The sequence below is a fragment of the Thalassophryne amazonica genome, chromosome 4, assembly GCF_902500255.1.
Source record: "Thalassophryne amazonica chromosome 4, fThaAma1.1, whole genome shotgun sequence".
NCBI lineage: Eukaryota > Metazoa > Chordata > Actinopteri > Batrachoidiformes > Batrachoididae > Thalassophryne > Thalassophryne amazonica.
The window spans coordinates 67,551,903-67,571,659 of NC_047106.1; the positions used below are offsets into that span (position 1 = coordinate 67,551,903).

At 44.6% G+C, this 19,757-nt stretch overlaps 1 protein-coding gene across 12 annotated transcripts in view; it reads left to right on the forward strand.

Annotated features, from left to right (window-relative positions):
- gramd1bb (GRAM domain containing 1Bb) overlaps positions 1-19,757 on the forward strand; it is a 429,520-nt gene that overhangs the window by 146,259 nt on the left and 263,504 nt on the right. For 11 of the 12 annotated variants that reach the window (XM_034168028.1, XM_034168030.1, XM_034168032.1 and 8 more), the window contains exon 3: positions 9,541-9,630. The exons of the other annotated variant lie outside the window; for it this stretch is intronic. In XM_034168028.1, the coding sequence (XP_034023919.1) occupies positions 9,541-9,630 (90 nt within the window). The remainder of the gene's footprint in view (positions 1-9,540; positions 9,631-19,757) is intronic. 12 annotated transcript variants of the gene reach the window in all.

Genomic DNA, 19,757 nt, shown 5'->3' on the forward strand with positions numbered 1-19,757 from the left:
CCGACAGTATGGGACACTGAGCCAACTTGTGTCATCTTCTATTGACGAGGCCACATGGCCGACCGTCGGCTTTGGTGTTTTCTCGTGCTTTACATTCATTCATCATTTCCATTCCCCAGATGGGGGATTAATCAGATTTGAACAGGAGATTCCAAATGAGTATCTCAGAGACGAGTTTGAATTTGAGCTTGATCGGGTTATACCAACAACCTCTAAGGCAGTGGTGTCAACCTGAGTCCAGAAAGGGTCAAGAGGGTGCAGGTTTTCTTTGCAACCAGCCACTCCAACAGGTGATTTCACTAACATCACTTTGAGCAGGTGGAATCAATTAATCAGTGAAATCACCTGATGGAGTGGCTAGTGACTCTGAGGACCACCCACTTTACTGAACAGAGTATTAATTGTTTTCTTCATGTTAATCAAATTTGAACGAGTGGGTTTAATCAAGACCATCTGAGGACTGCCTACTTTACTAAACAGTGTTAATTATTATTGTAATTAATTATCCCTCAGCAACCATCTTCTTTATTTAATTTATGTATTTTTTGTCACTATCAGGTGGCTTTTTACAAATCCCTACTTTAGCCAAGCCACAAACCACAAAAAATAAATAATAAAATTATCTATTTTATCTACATTAATTAGGGCCCCTTCACACATAGAACGAATCTGGTCGATCTGCACATAATGTGCGCATGAAGCAGGAATCATATGCAAAATGTGTAGAATCATAGGTGCTTCTAACACTACTTACACCTGTTACAACTATTTGCGCACACCAGTGGCTGAAAGACAGAGTGTGCGCTGTGTGACCCCTGTCGCGGCAGGTGTCGGCCAAATTCCAACTGACGCACATGAACATCTAGCACCGCTCGCATGGCACTTAAAATATGTGTGGCCATTTGCGCTGTTAACACGAAAACAGTCTGCAGACAATCATGCTGGCAGTGAAATTTGTCTAAGTGCCCCGCGAGAGTGAAGTTGCCGAGTGCGCATGTGACATGCCAGAATGTCGGCTCCCCCTAAAACACGTGTGCGTGTGTTTTGCATCGCCCCAACGCACACACACACATCTGTGTGTGGGGATTCCCCTCGCAGGTGAGGCATCTCTCATCTGATCACAGAGTAACATCTTGATCTGTGCGCTGAAAGGACACGGGGCGTGGCTGTTGAGACATCTCCGGTTCTGGACATCACAGCTACAACAACTGGTAATCAGACTGTGCAAGTTTGAATCCTGTGGCATTTTTTTTCTTTGTCTTTAACCAGGGTTATTTAACTGAGGGCTTCTGTATTGCATCCCCTTTTTATGTATTATTTATATCAGCCCAGTGATATTAACTAATTTTACAGCTGTTTTTTATTTTATTTTCCTCCACATCAGTGGCGCGATGTGGTGCACCTCATCCCATGGAACACAGAGCTCTCAGCATTCTGAGTGAGACTCACACTTTAAAACGGTCCTGTCAGGTCTCATGCGCTCGGCGTGAGACTCAATATGCTGTCACACTCACATGCATGACATTCCACCAAAATGACCTGCAGGACAAGATTTGGTGGAAAATAACTCGAGTGTATCTCAACTTGAGAGCTCTGGAACACAGTGCGAGCAGCTGCAGCAGCTCACACTGTGTTCCTGCTCGACAGACACCGTTGCATGCACAAACTGTAGCACCAGCATCGTGCACGCCTGCCCATTGGTGCGATGTTTCGTGGTGCGCTCATTCGAGCTCTACCACCATGAGTCGCCCTGACTTGTACGTATTTGCATGTGTGAAGGGGCCCTTATAAATGTTCCCGCTTCAAATCTTGAAAGCAGAATTGCCAATCTTTTATTGATCTTAATCATTGTGGCAGCATGATCAGGTTACTGAAACAGCTAGTTTGCTTCAGTGATGGGTTTTTCCCCCTAATTTATCTACCAAAGTTACAAAGCCAGTTGAATGCTGTGGTGCAAATTACTGTCGTGCAATGTTCCGCGCATGTGTGCCTTTTTGTTTCTGTGTTGGACACAGCTTCAGTTGTGGAATTAGTCACATTTATCAGGTGTGTGTGTGTGCGTGTGTGTGGTTTTAATGTTTGAGCAATTCTGGCAGTTTGCACACCTGGGACCAGTGGAACTTTGCAGAAATTGTGGAATCTGCTGTTTTGTAGCCTAAAAAGAGCACAGCTATTTTGAGGAAACAAGGCAGCACCTTTCACCAGCCATCAATCCCTCCACACCATCCAAGTGTATTAATATTTCACACAATCATTCATAGAGCTGATAAAGACATTAATGAGGTCTCTGAATATTTCAGCGTAATCAGAAAAAAAATCTTGAATGTTTCACTGCAGGAATACGCTGACACAGGGGTGCTTACAATGGGAGAATAAGGAGAAGGATTCTAGGGGCCCATGATTGACAGGGGCCCAGAGAGGTCCCTAATGCAACTGTAATACTGACAAACTAGTATGAGGGGGTGGCCCAGTAAGATTTCTTTTCATGGGACCCAAAATCCCTGGCGGTGCCACTGCGGTGACAACTTCTTTGCTTGCAGTTTTTTGCACTTTAGCCTTTAGCTTCAGGAAGTTTTCAATCCTTTTTTTTTTTTTTTTGCAGTATCACTGGTTTGGTAACCCAAACTCACAGCAGTTCATGATGGCATTATGAAAAGTAAATTAATCTATGGTTCGTGAATCTAGGGGGCACAAAATGCAGGGTGACACAAGGGGTCTGGGAGGGTTAGGGTTGGGGGAAGGGAGACACTTACATTATGGTTGTGGTTAGAGTTAAGCCCCCATCACACATGGCAAGAATGTGCAGGAACCAGCCCGACACGGCAAATGTGTGGGTGTGTGTGTTCACAATGGGTGAATGAGCAGCTATGTGTGTGCGCGTGCATGCCGTTGCCAGCTGCTGGCAGTGAACCCGTGCAGTCCCATGCGTCAGATGCAGCCTTTCCAGGGAACTTTAATTTCTTTTTTTGTTATATCTCACTTCAGCAGCACAATGCAACTCTCTCTCCGCGATGGTTGGATTATTACATGGGATTTATTTTTGCGTGGTTGAGTCCAGCAGCCGGGTGAGTGGATTTTAACCACAGGCTGCGGTCTTGGCTCCATGTCTGTGCTGTGAAAAACTCCAGGGTGGTTGTTGGAGGTGAGATTCATGTTTATTAATGTTGTCACGGCCTGGCACAACAGTTCCATGTCATTCCTCCTCCAAAGTTAGAAGGTGATCAATTTCAATTTATTTTCATTTATATAGCGCCAAATCACAACAAAGTTGCCTCAAAGCACTTCACACAGGTAAGGTCTAACCTTACCAACCCCCAGAGCAACAGTGGTAAGGAAGAACTCACTCTGAGGAAGAAACCTCAAGCAGACCAGACTCAAAGGGGTGACCCTCTGCTTGGGCCATGCTACAAACATAAATTACAGAACAATTCACGGACGAATATACAAGAAATGCTATTGGCGCACAGGACAGGAGGATCGCCAACACGAATACAACTCCCATCTCTGGATGGAGCTGCACCTTAAACAGAGAGAAAAAGCAGAATCAGGCATCAGAAAGACAAAAAATAATGTATAATTTACCAGCATTAAACAACAAGAAAAACAGAGAAATACTAAGGTGATCGCTGGCCACTAGCCCTAAACTTCACTAAAAGACCCAGAATGTAGTTAAAGTTGAGGCCGCTGCTCCATTACTAATAAATGAATTAAAAGAGTAAAAAGCGTAAAACAAAACTGTACCAGTATGCTAGCCATATGAAAGGAAAAATAAGTGCGTCTTAAGTCTGGACTTGAAAATCTCCACAGAATCTGACTGTTTTATTGACGCAGGGAGATCATTCCACAGAACAGGGGTATGATAAGAGAAAGCTCTGTGACCCGCAGACTTCTTATTCACCTTAGGGACACAAAGTAGTCCTGCACCCTGAGAACGTAAAGCCCGGGCCGGTACGTAAGGTCAGTAATAATTTGTATATTACAGCAGTGAGATCCATTCAGCTCTGAGCCTGACGCGTGCAGTGACGCATTACTGCGCATGAGACTACAGAGAGGTGCAGCTGCCCATGTTATATACAGATATGATGGAGACAATAGTTCACATTATTTACGTCGCCCATGGGAAAGAATGGACAAATACCTGTACTGTGAGGTCTACTGTGGATATAAGAGCAATTTCAATTTATTTTATAATTTATAACAGCCTGTTCAGATTTACGGCGGCATGCACGCAGTAGCGCATGGTGCTTTCGGTTTGATAGCCACTGTTCACATTCACTGTACATGATAATAATTCATAATTATCTTGATGAAGCGTGGCACATACATATAAACAGTTCCTTTGGGCTCGGGGGGGAGACATTGGAAGTGGACATTATTATATGTGGCACGTGCCACGAACCATCTCGAGGTTCCCTCGTACATGCTCAAATCATTTCGGATCCTGTTTTGTCTCCATCAGAATATGTAAATTGCAGTCAGATGGTGCTCAGACTGTACACTGCTGTCGGATAGGTGTCCCAGCTCAGTGGTGCCTGGAGGGTTTTAACCATGTGCATCACATTCGGGGCCGTGGGCCGATTTTGACCAACTGTGTGGTCAGATGGCTGTCAGAACATTTTAAAACTGAAAGATTTGGGTCTAATAGTGATTCTGACGCCAATCGGCCTCATTCTGGCTATGTGTGACGCGGTTATTAAGGTACCTTGAGACTTGTACAAATTTGATCCGCGCACTGGTACGCAATCTGCCTTGCCAGAGAGTAAACTCATTGTAAACTGTGCGTGGCTGCATGCAAGTGCGGAAGAAAATTTTTAAATGTTCAAAATCTCGGGCACACATTAATTTTGTGAACTACACGTGAACATGAAATTTTGGGTTCCACCTATTGAAAAACAGTGTGTCACCGTGCATCACAGCACACCTCATCTGAACGATTATGACGAGATGTTAAATCCATAATAAACATAATTTTACAGAAGAAGGAATGAAAATGCAACTGTTTTACCAAGCCATTATAATAACAATTTTGCAATATAGGGTCCTCGCAGGACTTTGTCCTACTCGGGCCCTAATTACAAATGATTACCTTTGAGATGATTCCAAATGTGTTCTCCATGTCATGAAGCACACAAGAACAGCTGCAGCTGTAGAAATTTCCTCTGAGTTCATCAGCCAAATTCTGAGACAGAATGATTTATCATACACAAAGTCATTATTTTGTATAGGGATGAGCGAGTACACCACTGTCTATATCTGTTCAACCAGCTAAATGATCTGTATCTGTACTTGGAGTGGGCGGGACCTAACTCTGAAGTGGGCGTGGTTTAACAGGAAATGGGCAGGGCTTAAATCTGTACATTATTTTAAGCCTGAAATTGATAAGGATTGATCAGAAGTTGCAATATTTATTGTTTATTTGAAAACTATTTACAGAACAACCTCAAATTTGAGACTCAAATCAATTATTTTGATCACAAAAGTAAGAGAACTATTTACAGAACAAGTTTTTTATGAACTCAGAAAATGAATATTCTTAAGTGTATGAATGAATGAATATTTACAGAACAGCTTCAGAATTGAGATTCAATGTTTTTGATCACAATAGTAAAGAAACTATTTACAGAACAAGTTGTTTATAAACTCAGAGCATGAATATTCTTAAGTGTACGAGTGAATAACAGAACAGCCTCAGAATTGACATTCAATGTAGTAGGAAATTATGAACTAAGTATGCATGAACAAGAGTTGTCATACTCAACACTTTTATTATTTTATGATCAAACTGTGATTTTTTTTCCAAGTTATTTATTTTTACTACCTAAAATTCTTGTCATTTTTTTTCCAGACAAAGTTAAATAATGTTGAATAAGGTGTCTGTTCGTGTGTGTCTGTATGCATGTGTGTGTGACTGAGTGAGAGGGAGACAGAGGTTCTTCTAAGACTGCTTATTTTTTAATGATCTGTGTGAACTTGGTGATTTATGCAAACATCCAGTGATGGCAAACAGGGAAATGGCAGCCTTGTTCACTGTATTCTTCTCAAAAGCACCGTGTTCAGTACAAGCGAAGTTTTCCAACTGACTTTTAATCACCAGCCAAAAGAACAAACGGTTAAAAAAAAAAAAAAAACTCGACAGGAGTGGAGACCGTGACCGACACAACATGAGCCATTGTCAGCTCTGTCTTGTCAAAAGCACCGTGTACGTTACGAAACAAGTTTACCAAGTAACTTTAAATACCAGCCAAGCACAGAGAGAGAGATCAGTTCCTGTCTTTGTGTCTGCCAGAGTGAGGTCTGGGTGTAGAGATGTCTGTGTAGGGAGGGGCGGGGGCTGTGAGTGACTGGCCAATCACAGAGCGTGAAGACAGTCAGTTAGCCAATCAGGATTTTCCTTCACCACGAGCACAGATATTGAAGAGTTTTACTTGTATCATGCTCGTGCTCATCAAAAATGCTTTATCCGTACCGGATACTCGTTTCAGACGAGTATCCGGCTCAACCCTAATTTTAGCATCCAGTGCTGGAAATTATTAATCTTTCTTTAACTTTTGGATCTGTTCCTAAATGTTTGAAATCTGCAGTGATTAAACCATTACTCAAGAAACCTAATCTTGACCCCAGTGTATTGAAAAACAATCAGCCAATATCAAATCTATCATTTTGCTCTAAAATTCTGGAAAAAGTGGTGTCACGGCAGCTCATGGACTATCTTGTTCTTACTGTGTTTTGTACAATAACACTACCTCTAACCTTAGTGACATGAAATTTGGGGTCCCACAGGGGTCTGTCTTAGACCCCTGCTTTTCTCCCTTTATATAGCTCCCCTTGGGCACATATTGCAGCGTTTTGGGATTACCTTTCACTGCAATGCTGATGATACTCAGTTATACATGCCGATAACTGCTGGTAATCTCATTCACATAAAAGCCTTAGAAGATTGCCTTGCATCATTGAGAAGTTGGATGTCTAGAAACTTCCTACATTTAAACTCTGATAAGACTGAAATGATGGTTCTTGGTCCAGCGAGACATCGGCATCAATTTGACCAGTTAACACTTAGCCTAGGCTCGTGTGTCATACATTACACTGACAGAGTGAGGAACCTTGGGGTAATTTTTGATCCTACATTGTCCTTTGACCTCCATATTAGAATTATTATGAGGACTGCTTTCTTCCACCTGCGAAATATAGCAAAGATTCGTCCCATCCTGTCTATGGCTGATGCTGAGACCCTGATCCATGCATTCATCTCTTCTAGATTGGACTACTGCAATGTTCTATTTTCTGGTTTACCGCAGTCTAGCATTAGGGCTCTCCAATTGGTTCAAAATGCTGCAGCCAGACTTTTGACATGAAGCAGAAAGTTCAACCACATTACACCCATTTTGGCATCCTTCACTGGCTTCCTGTCCCAGTGAGATCAGATTTTAAGGTTCTGCTACTAGTCTATAAAATTTGTTCACGGACCGGCACCACTCTACTTAGCTGACCTAATTAAACCTTACGTACCAGCCCAGGCTTTGCATTCTCAGGGTGCAGGACTAATTTGTGTCCCTAGGGTGAATAAGACGTCTGCGGGTCACAGAACTTTCTCTTATCGTGCCCCTGTTCTGTGGAATGATCTCCCTGCATCAATAAAACAGTCAGATTCTGTGGAGACTTTCAAGTCCAGACTTAAGACACACTTATTTTCCGTATGGCTAGCATACTGGCATTGTATAGTTCTACATTTTGTACTCTTTTAATTCATTTTATTAGGAAACAGAGCATGCCGTGGCCTAAACTTTACCTAAATTCTGGGTCTTTTAGTGAAGCTTAGGGCTAGTGGCTGGCGATCACCTTAGTATTTCTTGTTTTTCTTCTTGTTTAATGCTGGCGAATTATGCTGTACTTCTTGTCTTTCTGATGCCTGATTCTGTTTTTTCTCTCTGTTTAAGGTGCAGCTCCATCCTGAGATGGGTATGGTATTTGTGCTGGAGACCCTCCTGTCCTGTGCACCAACAGCATTTCCTGTATATTAGTTTTGTGAATTGTTCTGTAATTTGTGTCTGTAGCATGGCCCAAGCAGAGGGTCACCCCTTTGAGTCTGGTCTGCTTGAGGTTTCTTCCTCAGAGGGAGTTTTTCCTTACCACTGCTGCTCTGGGGGTTAGTAAGGTTAGACCTTACTTGTGTGAAGTGCCTTGAGGCAACTCTGTTGTGATATATAAATGAAATAAATTAAATTAATCCAGCAGAACACAGCAGGTTGCATTGGCACAACAAATTGCTCTGCAATGTGGGGGTTGAATGTGTGTAAGTGTCAAGGTGCCTTTAGAAGGGGCATGGTTAGAAATAGTAAAATGGGGTTGTTTTGCGAGACTATCAATCACTGAATTTCATAAGACAGCAGCTTCTCAACAGAGAATGTGCCATCCTTCAAAAAATAAATCAAGTCACCAATCACACTTCAATGTAATAATTCTGTCAATTATTTTCAAACAGCAAATGATTGGTGATGTTGGTGGAAATATATCACTTTATAGTCCATTTTGTCCTTCTGCATTTGAGTAGACAGTTTAATCTGCAGAGCTTTCTTTGTTTCCTCTTCACTTTAGGTATAGGCTATAATTTCATAAATCTTCCATATCACAAAACTCATTGCCACTGGTAAATTCAGATTTGGACAGCAGCTGGGGAGTGTGAATTTATGCGGACTATTCCCATCAGACTGGCTGTTTTTCTTAAATGTCAAAGTGCGGCTGTGAACGAGAGCAGAATTTTAAAGTGGAGGGATCATATATTGAAAACAAGTGACCGCAAAGCTTCTCTGTTATTAATATTCATGACCGTTAACAGTGAATGAGAAAGTAGAGTCTCAACTTGAATGTGACAGTCAGAAGGGTTTTCATGTTTAGTTTTAGTGATTCTATGATGTATATTCTTTTACACAGCCCTTTATGTTTAGCAAACCTTATTGTATCATATAGCCCCCTCTAGTGTTACCTGTGTGTGAACAGGACAGGGTGTATACAACTGTCAACACAGAGCAAGACGGGATTGTCATATTGATACTTATATAGTTTGCCTTAATATGCAGAATTGTTGGTTTTTGAGCAGGGAAGCAGGGTGGGGCAAGTGGTTAGTGTGCTTGCCACCCATGCTGTATTCTGTACACACTATAGGAAGGGCATCTAGTGTTAAACTTGTGCCAAATGAACTTAAGGGTTGCTGTGGTGGCCCTGAGCAAAACAAGCAACAGAAATGAATTGTTATAGATGTATTCAGAGCAGACATGCCATCATGAAGTTGTTTGGCCCCAAAGGAGCTGGTCAGGTGTGGAACATGCATGATTTCACAATACTGCTGATTGTGTTGCCCGACTGGCGACAGCCCGCAGTGTGTCAGAAAAACAGACTAAATGCCTTGCAGTGTTGCTGCACTGGAAAACACTTGAACATTGATTAAATAATAAAAACCGTTAAAATATTCATGCACTGTACATAATCACATTCCCAAAAACCATGTTATTTTTGCTTGTTTTTCTCCCATGACTCATGCAGCAGCCAGCAAAGCAGCCAGCAAAGCAGCCAACAGAGTAGCCACGAGGATGACAGCACTCGCTTCTTGACTCCTTTCATCCGAGAGGAAAGGTGAGAAATAATGTGTTTGACATATCTGTGGCTGGTTGTGCGTCTGTTTTAAAAGTCATCAGTAATCATTGTGTTGATGAACAGCACAAGTGGCCTTAATGGCCACCAGAACCCTGCAATTAGCAACAAGGCTTCACAAGCATCTTGATAAGCCTGCCTGTCTTCATGGCTATATTGCATGTTAAGTTGTCAGAGTGGACCAAGATAGGCATCACATCATTATCTATCAGAACCCGAAATTTAAGAGGTGAATATGCAGTAGCTATTATAGAGTTTGCAGAATCACTAACTCAGTTTGATTTGAGTCATTAATCCTATGCTTGCCCCGCAAATCTCATGCTTGAGCATTCAAAATAATTTTCTTAAATGAATTTTAAAATGATCACTGTGTAAATTGTAAATACCGGAGATCAAACTGTCCTGTAAAAAAACAGCCTGCTTCTGAATGTCACATAAATTGCAACAAAGTGCTGACCATTACAAAAAAATAAAACAAATATGGACTATGAACACACTTTGCCTCATAACTGAAAAGTCATGGTGGGTGAAGTATCCCACAGTTTTACAGGACCATCATATTGATCAGTTACTAGATATTATTATGCTGTTTGTTATCTTTGTGGTATCACTGAGGTGTAAACCTCCAATGCAGAAAGGTCGTTATGAATCTGAACGTTTGTTATAAACGTTCAGATTATATTAGATACCCTAATATATATTATATATATAATAGTATATTAGAAAGTATACTTTCTAATATTAGAAAGAGTGGGCATTCTAATATTAGAAAGTATACTTTCTAATATACTATTCTCTAAAATAAAGCAACATTCACTTTAACATTGAGAATCAAAAAATTACAAATTAAAATTTCAGATTTAATCTTTAACTAAGCACAAAACATGCCAAGTCCCACATTTACCCAAATCAGTAGGGTGCTGAAGACTTCTGCAGTGTATGTAGGTTTTATGTTTTAATATTTTTTTTGGTCATGTCAATGTTTCTGTTTGTCAGTTTAAAAAAGTCAAAGGATTTGTATTATTTCAGGTAATGTCTGTCCATATTTACACGTATTCTCCACTGGGGGGCAGTGGTGATCATCATTGGTCATCAGATAAATCCATTGCTGTGCTGGAACGTGTGCATTTCTGTGTTTATTATCTCCATGTTTTAACAGCACCAACAGACTCATTCTGTGACAGCTGATTTGCAGTGAGCTATATGATTACCGACCACACTTTTGTGTGTTTTCAGTAGGCTTCTTTCGTAGCTCACTGTTTGTTTATGTATTGATGTGGACTGAATGTGCTACAGTACCTTCGACATTTGTCTCTGCATGTATTTCTGTTGGCTGTGGATGTTATGTGGACTTTGTTTCTTTTGGAAATCTGTGTGGCTAAAGCAAAACTAAAGAGACAGAAAGTGGTTGTGTAAAATGTGTGGTGTGTTTGCAGTAGTTGGAAAATACAACAGCCTTCAGTAGTGTTCTTGTCAGGTTGTCTTTATGGCTTATAATGCTTAGAAAAAACACTGTATGGCAACCAGGGCAGCGCAGTGGCTTTGTGGTTAACACTGCTGCCTTAGGTCTGAGCTTTCTTTCTGGCCTGGTCCTTTTTGTGCGGAGTTTGCATGTACTCCCCGTGTTTGCGTGGGTTTCCTCTAGATGCTCCAGCTTTCTCCCACTTAGAGACACATTCAGGTTTGGTGAATTGGTCACTCGAAACTGACCTTAGGTATGTGTGTGGATGAGGGTGTCTGCCCTGCAATAGACCCGTGGCCTGTCTGCAGTGTACCCTGCTTCTTATCCAATGACCACTGGGATAGGTTACAGCCCCCAGTGACTCTTAACTGAAATAAAGAGATTCAGAAAAGGGATGAATAGATGAGTAGAAAATTGATAAAAACAAAAAACAAGCATCTCCATCTTTAAGACTGTGTTTTGGACATTGCATTTTGGACATGGTGCATTTGTCCGGGTGTGATCCAGTGCGTCTGTCTGTGTTGAGGACCCCAACAACTGGAGAAAGCCATTTCTGTTGTCAGGTAGAAGGTTGCTTTCAAAAATGTGTATGGACTGGTTGTCTGCCTTGGTGGTTGCCATCCAACACCCAAGTCGGTGTCATGGTGTGGTGGATGTGGCAACACATGCCACCAGTGCATTCTCCCACAATTGACGTCCAAGCAAGGTATGTATGATAAGTTACAGTCAAGCAGTGGGAGACCTCGAGGCAGATCACCACTAACATATTTTTTTTTTTTTTTTTAAACCTGTATACAATCTCAGTCAAATCTCTACATGGATCCCTTTAGACAGGTGCAAAGGGACTACAAAAAGGCACCAAGTGGTTCAGCATCTGGTAGAAACTAAAGCATTCATGTTTCATTCACACTTATCCAAAAAGGACATATACACAGACAGAGGAAGAGCACAATGCTGTGCAGCCCCAAAAGTTCATAGGGTGGCGAAACGGAGTAGGGGTCATTCAGCATGAAGTCAACAAGTGGCTCCCAGGTCTTGTAGTGTGAACCCATTACAAAAAACAAATAGGTTTCCTTAGAGAAGTGTTGGGAAAGTGTAGGAACACGGACCCACAACAGGGGGCGCAAATGAACGGACAATGGAGAAAGTCAAATCACAAAGTTTTACTGTTGTGAATTCACACAACAAACACAACAGATTACAAATACAGCAGTAACCGAATTCCAAAGGTGTCGTGTGGGCAGGCTCGACGATAGGAGACGTCTGTCCGAGTCGAACCGGAACCACCCGATTTCCTCTGCCACGAACCCCGGGGATACTGGAGCCGCCAAGTCCCGAACCCCAGGTGGCCACTGCCTCCGCTCGTCGGATCCGGTACTGCTGGCAAGGAACAGAAACAGTCAGGTGTGGGTGCGGCTGCACCCAGCAACACACAGGGTGGAACACCACCTCCACCTCTTGTCAGGAAAACACTAAAGTGCAGGAGTGTGAGTACTTATCCAAATACTGTTTCCTGCTGCTCTTCTCTCTCTCTGTATAAAGGCAAAAGGTAATTAAGGTTTATATAATCGGCTGGATACGTTACCTCCTTGGTAAAGCGATATCTCGGCAATGAGGTGGAGATGCCGTCCTGCTGATATACCTCCCTGTTGATTGATATCAGCTGTCTCGTCTCAGGTGATGGGTGACAGCTGTCACCCTGGCTGCTCCTGTGAGGCGACAGCGCCCTCTGGTGCCTGGAGCCCGCACTCCAGACAGGGCGCCCTCTGGTGGTGGTGGGCCAGCAGTACCTCCTCTTCGGCGGCCCACACAACAGGACCCCCCCCTCAACGGGCGCCTCCTGGCGCACGACCAGGCTTGTCCGGGTGGCGACGGTAGAAGTCGGCCAGGAGGGCCGGATCCAGGATGAAGCTCCTCTTCACCCAGGAGCGCTCTTCGGGGCCGTACCCTTCCCAGTCCACCAGATACTGCAAACCCCGGCCCATCCGTCGGACGTCCAGGAGCCGGCGTACAGTCCAAGCCGGCTCGCCGTCGATGATCCGGGCAGGAGGTGGTGCCGGACCCGGAGTGCAGAGGGGTGAGGTGTGATGAGGTTTTATCCTGGAAACATGGAACACTGGATGAATCCGCAGTGAGGCCGGGAGCTGAAGCCTCACTGCGGCGGGATTGATGACCTTGAGAATTTTAAACGGACCAATGTATCGTTCCTGCAGTTTTGGGGAGTCCACTTGTAGGGGAATGTCCTTGGTGGACAACCACACTTCCTGCCCAGGACGATACGTAGGAGCCGGGGTCCGCCGCCGGTCTGCATGGTTCTTCGCCCTCGTCCGGGCCTTCAACAAAGCAGAACGGGCGGCACGCCACACCCGACGGCACTTCCGTAGGTGGGCCTGGACCGAGGGCACACCGACCTCTCCCTCAACCACTGGAAACAACGGGGGCTGATACCCCAAACACACCTCAAAAGGGGAGAGGCCGGTGGCTGATGATACCTGACTGTTGTGGGCGTACTCGATCCAGGCCAGGTGGGTACTCCAGGCTGTCGGGTGCGCGGCTGTCACACAACGTAGGGTCTGCTCCATCTCTTGGTTGGCCCGTTCTGCTTGCCCGTTGGTCTGGGGGTGATACCCGGACGAGAGACTGACCGTGGCCGCCAGTTCCCGGCAGAAGCTCCTCCAGACGTGCGAGGAGAACTGGGGACCGCGATCGGAGACGATGTCTGATGGTATCCCATGCAGACGGACGACGTGGTGGACCAGGAGGTCCGCTGTCTCCTGGGCCGTTGGTAGCTTCGGGAGGGCCACGAAGTGGGCCGCCTTGGAGAATCGGTCCACTATCGTGAGGATGACGGTGTTTCCCTGGGACGGCGGGAGACCCGTGACGAAATCCAGGCCGATGTGAGACCAGGGGCGATGAGGCACGGGCAGCGGCTGTAGCAATCCCGGTGTCTTGCGGTGGTCCGCCTTGCCCCTGGCGCAGGTGGTACAGGCCTGGATGTAACCCCGGACGTCGGCCTCCAGGGACGCCCACCAGAAGCGCTGCCGGACGACTGCCACGGTTCTTCGCACCCCAGGATGACAGGAGAGCTTAGAACCGTGACAGAAGTCCAGGACTGCAGCCCTAGCTTCTGGTGGGACGTAGAGTTTGTTCTTCGGTCCGGTTCCGGGGTCCGGGTCTCGTGTCAGGGCCTCCCGGACGGTCTTCTCCACGTCCCAGGTGAGGGCGGCCACGATAGCGGACTCCGGGATGATGGGATCCGGGGGATCCGACGACTCCGTTTTGACCTCATCTTCATGTACCCGGGACAAGGCATCCGATCTTTGATTTTTGGTCCCGGGACGGTAGGTGATCCGGAAGTCAAAACGGCCGAAGAACAGTGACCAGCGGGCTTGCCTGGGATTCAGCCGCTTGGCGGTCCTGATATACTCCAGGTTCCGGTGGTCAGTGAAAACCGTGAATGGCACGGACGTTCCCTCCAACAGATGTCTCCACTCCTCAAGAGCCTCTTTCACCGCAAGGAGCTCTCGATTGCCGACGTCATAGTTCCGTTCGGCTGGGGTCAACCTGCGGGAAAAATAGGCACACGGGTGAAGGACCTTATCGGTCTTCCCGCTCTGGGACAGCACGGCTCCTATCCCTGAGTCCGAGGCGTCCACTTCAACCACTAACTGGCGACTAGGATCAGGCTGCACCAGAACAGGTGCAGACGAGAAGCGCCGTTTCAACTCCTTGAACGCGGCATCGCAGCGATCCGACCAGGTGAAGGGGACTTTTGGTGAGGTCAGGGCTGTCAGGGGGCTAACTACCTGACTGTAGCCCTTAATGAACCTCCTGTAGAAATTAGCAAAGCCTAGGAACTGTTGCAACTTCCTACGGCTTGTGGGTTGGGGCCAGTCTCTCACCGCCGCAACCTTGGCCGGATCAGGAGCGACGGAGTTGGAGGAGATAATGAACCCCAAGAAGGACAAAGATGTGCGGTGGAACTCACACTTCTCGCCCTTCACAAACAGCCGGTTCTCCAACAACCGCTGCAGGACCTGATGTACATGCTGGACATGGGTCTCATGATCCGGAGAAAAGATGAGTATATCGTCTAGATATACGAAGACGAACCAGTGCAGGAAATCCCGCAAGACATCGTTAACCAACGCTTGGAAAGTCGCGGGAGCGTTTGTGAGACCGAACGGCATGACCAGGTACTCAAAGTGCCCTAAGGGGGTGTTAAATGCCGTCTTCCACTCGTCTCCCTTCCGGATCTGAACCAGGTGGTACGCATTTCTAAGATCGAGCTTAGTGAATATTTGGGCTCCATGCAGGGGCGTAAACACAGAATCCAACAGGGGCAATGGGTATCGATTGCGAACCGTGATCTCGTTCAGCCTCCTATAATCAATGCATGGACGAAGACCGCCGTCTTTTTTACCCACAAAAAAGAAACCTGCGCCCATCGGGGAGGTGGAATTCCGGATCAACCCGGCGGCTAACGAGTCCCGGATGTAGGTCTCCATTGATTCGCGCTCAGGCCGTGAGAGGTTGTACAGCCTGCTGGACGGGAACTCACTGCCCGGAACCAAATCAATGGCACAATCATAAGGACGGTGGGGGGGAAGGGTGAGCGCCAGATCCTTGCTGAACACGTCGACAAGGTCATGGTACTCCACCGGCACCGCCCCCAGATTGGGCGGGACTCTGACCTCCTCCTTAGCTCGGGAGCCGGGAGGAACCGAGGAACCTAGACACACCCGATGGCAGGTCTCGCTCCACTGAACCACTACCCCGGACGGCCAGTCAATCCGGGGATTGTGCTTCAACATCCAGGGAAATCCTAAAACCACACGGGAGGTGGCCTGAGTCACAAAAAACTCGATCACCTCCCGGTGATTCCCTGACACCACCAGAGTTACAGGTGGTGTCTTATGCGTGATCGGAGGGAGTAGGGAGCCATCTAGTGCCCGAACCTGTACAGGCGAGGTAAGCGCCACCAGAGGGAGCCCTATCTCCCTAGCCCATCTGCTATCCAACAGATTCCCCTCAGAGCCCGTGTCCACCAGTGCTGGGGCCTTCAGGGTTGAGTCCTCATAAAGGATCGTGACTGGGAGTCGTGTGGCAATGTGGGTGTGTCCCACGTGAATCAATCAATCAATCAATTTTTTTATATAGCGCCAAATCACAACAAACAGTTGCCCCAAGGCGCTTTATATTGTAAGGCAAGGCCATACAATAATTATGTAAAACCCCAACGGTCAAAACGACCCCCTGTGAGCAAGCACTTGGCTACAGTGGGAAGGAAAAACTCCCTTTTAACAGGAAGAAACCTCCAGCAGAACCAGGCTCAGGGAGGGGCAGTCTTCTGCTGGGACTGGTTGGGGCTGAGGGAGAGAACCAAGAAAAAGACATGCTGTGGAGGGGAGCAGAGATCAATCACTAATGATTAAATGCAGAGTGGTGCATACAGAGCAAAAAGAGAAAGAAACAGTGCATCATGGGAACCCCCCAGCAGTCTACGTCTATAGCAGCATAACTAAGGGATGGTTCAGGGTCACCTGATCCAGCCCTAACTATAAGCTTTAGCAAAAAGGAAGGTTTTAAGCCTAATCTTAAAAGTAGAGAGGGTGTCTGTCTCCCTGATCTGAATTGGGAGCTGGTTCCACAGGAGAGGAGCCTGAAAGCTGAAGGCTCTGCCTCCCATTCTACTCTTACAAACCCTAGGAACTACAAGTAAGCCTGCAGTCTGAGAGCGAAGCGCTCTATTGGGGTGATATGGTACTACGAGGTCCCTAAGATAAGACGGGACCTGATTATTCAAAACCTTATAAGTAAGAAGAAGAATTTTAAATTCTATTCTAGAATTAACAGGAAGCCAATGAAGAGAGGCCAATATGGGTGAGATATGCTCTCTCCTTCTAGTCCCCGTCAGTACTCTAGCTGCAGCATTTTGAATTAACTGAAGGCTTTTTAGGGAACTTTTAGGACAACCTGATAATAATGAATTACAATAGTCCAGCCTAGAGGAAATAAATGCATGAATTAGTTTTTCAGCATCACTCTGAGACAAGACCTTTCTGATTTTAGAGATATTGCGTAAATGCAAAAAAGCAGTCCTACATATTTGTTTAATATGCGCTTTGAATGACATATCCTGATCAAAAATGACTCCAAGATTTCTCACAGTATTACTAGAGGTCAGGGTAATGCCATCCAGAGTAAGGATCTGGTTAGACACCATGTTTCTAAGATTTGTGGGGCCAAGTACAATAACTTCAGTTTTATCTGAGTTTAAAAGCAGGAAATTAGAGGTCATCCATGTCTTTATGTCTGTAAGACAATCCTGCAGTTTAGCTAATTGGTGTGTGTCCTCTGGCTTCATGGATAGATAAAGCTGGGTATCATCTGCGTAACAATGAAAATTTAAGCAATACCGTCTAATAATACTGCCTAAGGGAAGCATGTATAAAGTAAATAAAATTGGTCCTAGCACAGAACCTTGTGGAACTCCATAATTAACTTTAGTCTGTGAAGAAGATTCCCCATTTACATGAACAAATTGTAATCTATTAGACAAATATGATTCAAACCACCGCAGCGCAGTGCCTTTAATACCTATGGCATGCTCTAATCTCTGTAATAAAATTTTATGGTCAACAGTATCAAAAGCAGCACTGAGGTGTAACAGAACAAGCACAGAGATGAGTCCACTGTCCGAGGCCATAAGAAGATCATTTGTAACCTTCACTAATGCTGTTTCTGTACTATGATGAATTCTAAAACCTGACTGAAACTCTTCAAATAGACCATTCCTCTGCAGATGATCAGTTAGCTGTTTTACAACTACCCTTTCAAGAATTTTTCAGAGAAAAGGAAGGTTGGAGATTGGCCTATAATTAGCTAAGATAGCTGGGTCAAGTGATGGCTTTTTAAGTAATGGTTTAATTACTGCCACCTTAAAAGCCTGTGGTACATAGCCAACTAACAAAGATAGATTGATCATATTTAAGATCGAAGCATTAAATAATGGTAGGGCTTCCTTGAGCAGCCTGGTAGGAATGGGGTCTAATAAACATGTTGATGGTTTGGATGAAGTAACTAATGAGAATAACTCAGACAGAACAATCGGAGAGAAAGAGTCTAACCAAATACCGGCATCACTGAAAGCAGCCAAAGATAACGATACGTCTTTGGGATGGTTATGAGTAATTTTTTCTCTAATAGTTAAAATTTTGTTAGCAAAGAAAGTCATGAAGTCATTACTAGTTAAAGTTAATGGAATACTCAGCTCAATAGAGCTCTGACTCTTTGTCAGCCTGGCTACAGTGCTGAAAAGAAACCTGGGGTTGTTCTTATTTTCTTCAATTAGTGATGAGTAGAAAGATGTCCTAGCTTTACGGAGGGCTTTTTTATAGAGCAACAGACTCTTTTTCCAGGCTAAGTGAAGATCTTCTAAATTAGTGAGACGCCATTTCCTCTCCAACTTACGGGTTATCTGCTTTAAGCTACGAGTTTGTGAGTTATACCACGGAGTCAGACACTTCTGATTTAAAGCTCTCTTTTTCAGAGGAGCTACAGCATCCAAAGTTGTCTTCAATGAGGATGTAAAACTATTGACGAGATACTCTATCTCCCTTACAGAGTTTAGGTAGCTACTCTGCACTGTGTTGGTATATGGCATTAGAGAACATAAAGAAGGAATCATATCCTTAAACCTAGTTACAGCGCTTTCTGAAAGACTTCTAGTGTAATGAAACTTATTCCCCACTGCTGGGTAGTCCATCAGAGTAAATGTAAATGTTATTAAGAAATGATCAGACAGAAGGGAGTTTTCAGGGAATACTGTTAAGTCTTCTATTTCCATACCATAAGTCAGAACAAGATCTAAGATATGATTAAAGTGGTGGGTGGACTCATTTACTTTTTGAGCAAAGCCAATAGAGTCTAATAATAGATTAAATGCAGTGTTGAGGCTGTCATTCTCAGCATCTGTGTGGATGTTAAAATCGCCCACTATAATTATCTTATCTGAGCTAAGCACTAAGTCAGACAAAAGGTCTGAAAATTCACAGAGAAACTCACAGTAACGACCAGGTGGACGATAGATAATAACAAATAAAACTGGTTTTTGGGACTTCCAATTTGGATGGACAAGACTAAGAGACAAGCTTTCAAATGAATTAAAGCTCTGTCTGGGTTTTGGATTAATTAATAAGCTGGAATGGAAGATTGCTGCTAATCCTCCACCCCGGCCCGTGCTACGAGCATTCTGACAGTTAGTGTGACTCGGGGGTGTTGACTCATTTAAACTAACATATTCATCCTGCTGTAACCAGGTTTCTGTTAGGCAGAATAAATCAATATGTTGATCAATTATTATATCATTTACCAACAGGGACTTAGAAGAGAGAGACCTAATGTTTAATAGACCACATTTAACTGTTTTAGTCTGTGGTGCAGTTGAAGGTGCTATATTATTTTTTCTTTTTGAATTTTTATGCTTAAATAGATTTTTGCTGGTTATTGGTAGTCTGGGAGCAGGCACCGTCTCTACGGGGATGGGGTAATGAGGGGATGGCAGGGGGAGAGAAGCTGCAGAGAGGTGTGTAAGACTACAACTCTGCTTCCTGGTCCCAACCCTGGATAGTCACGGTTTGGAGGA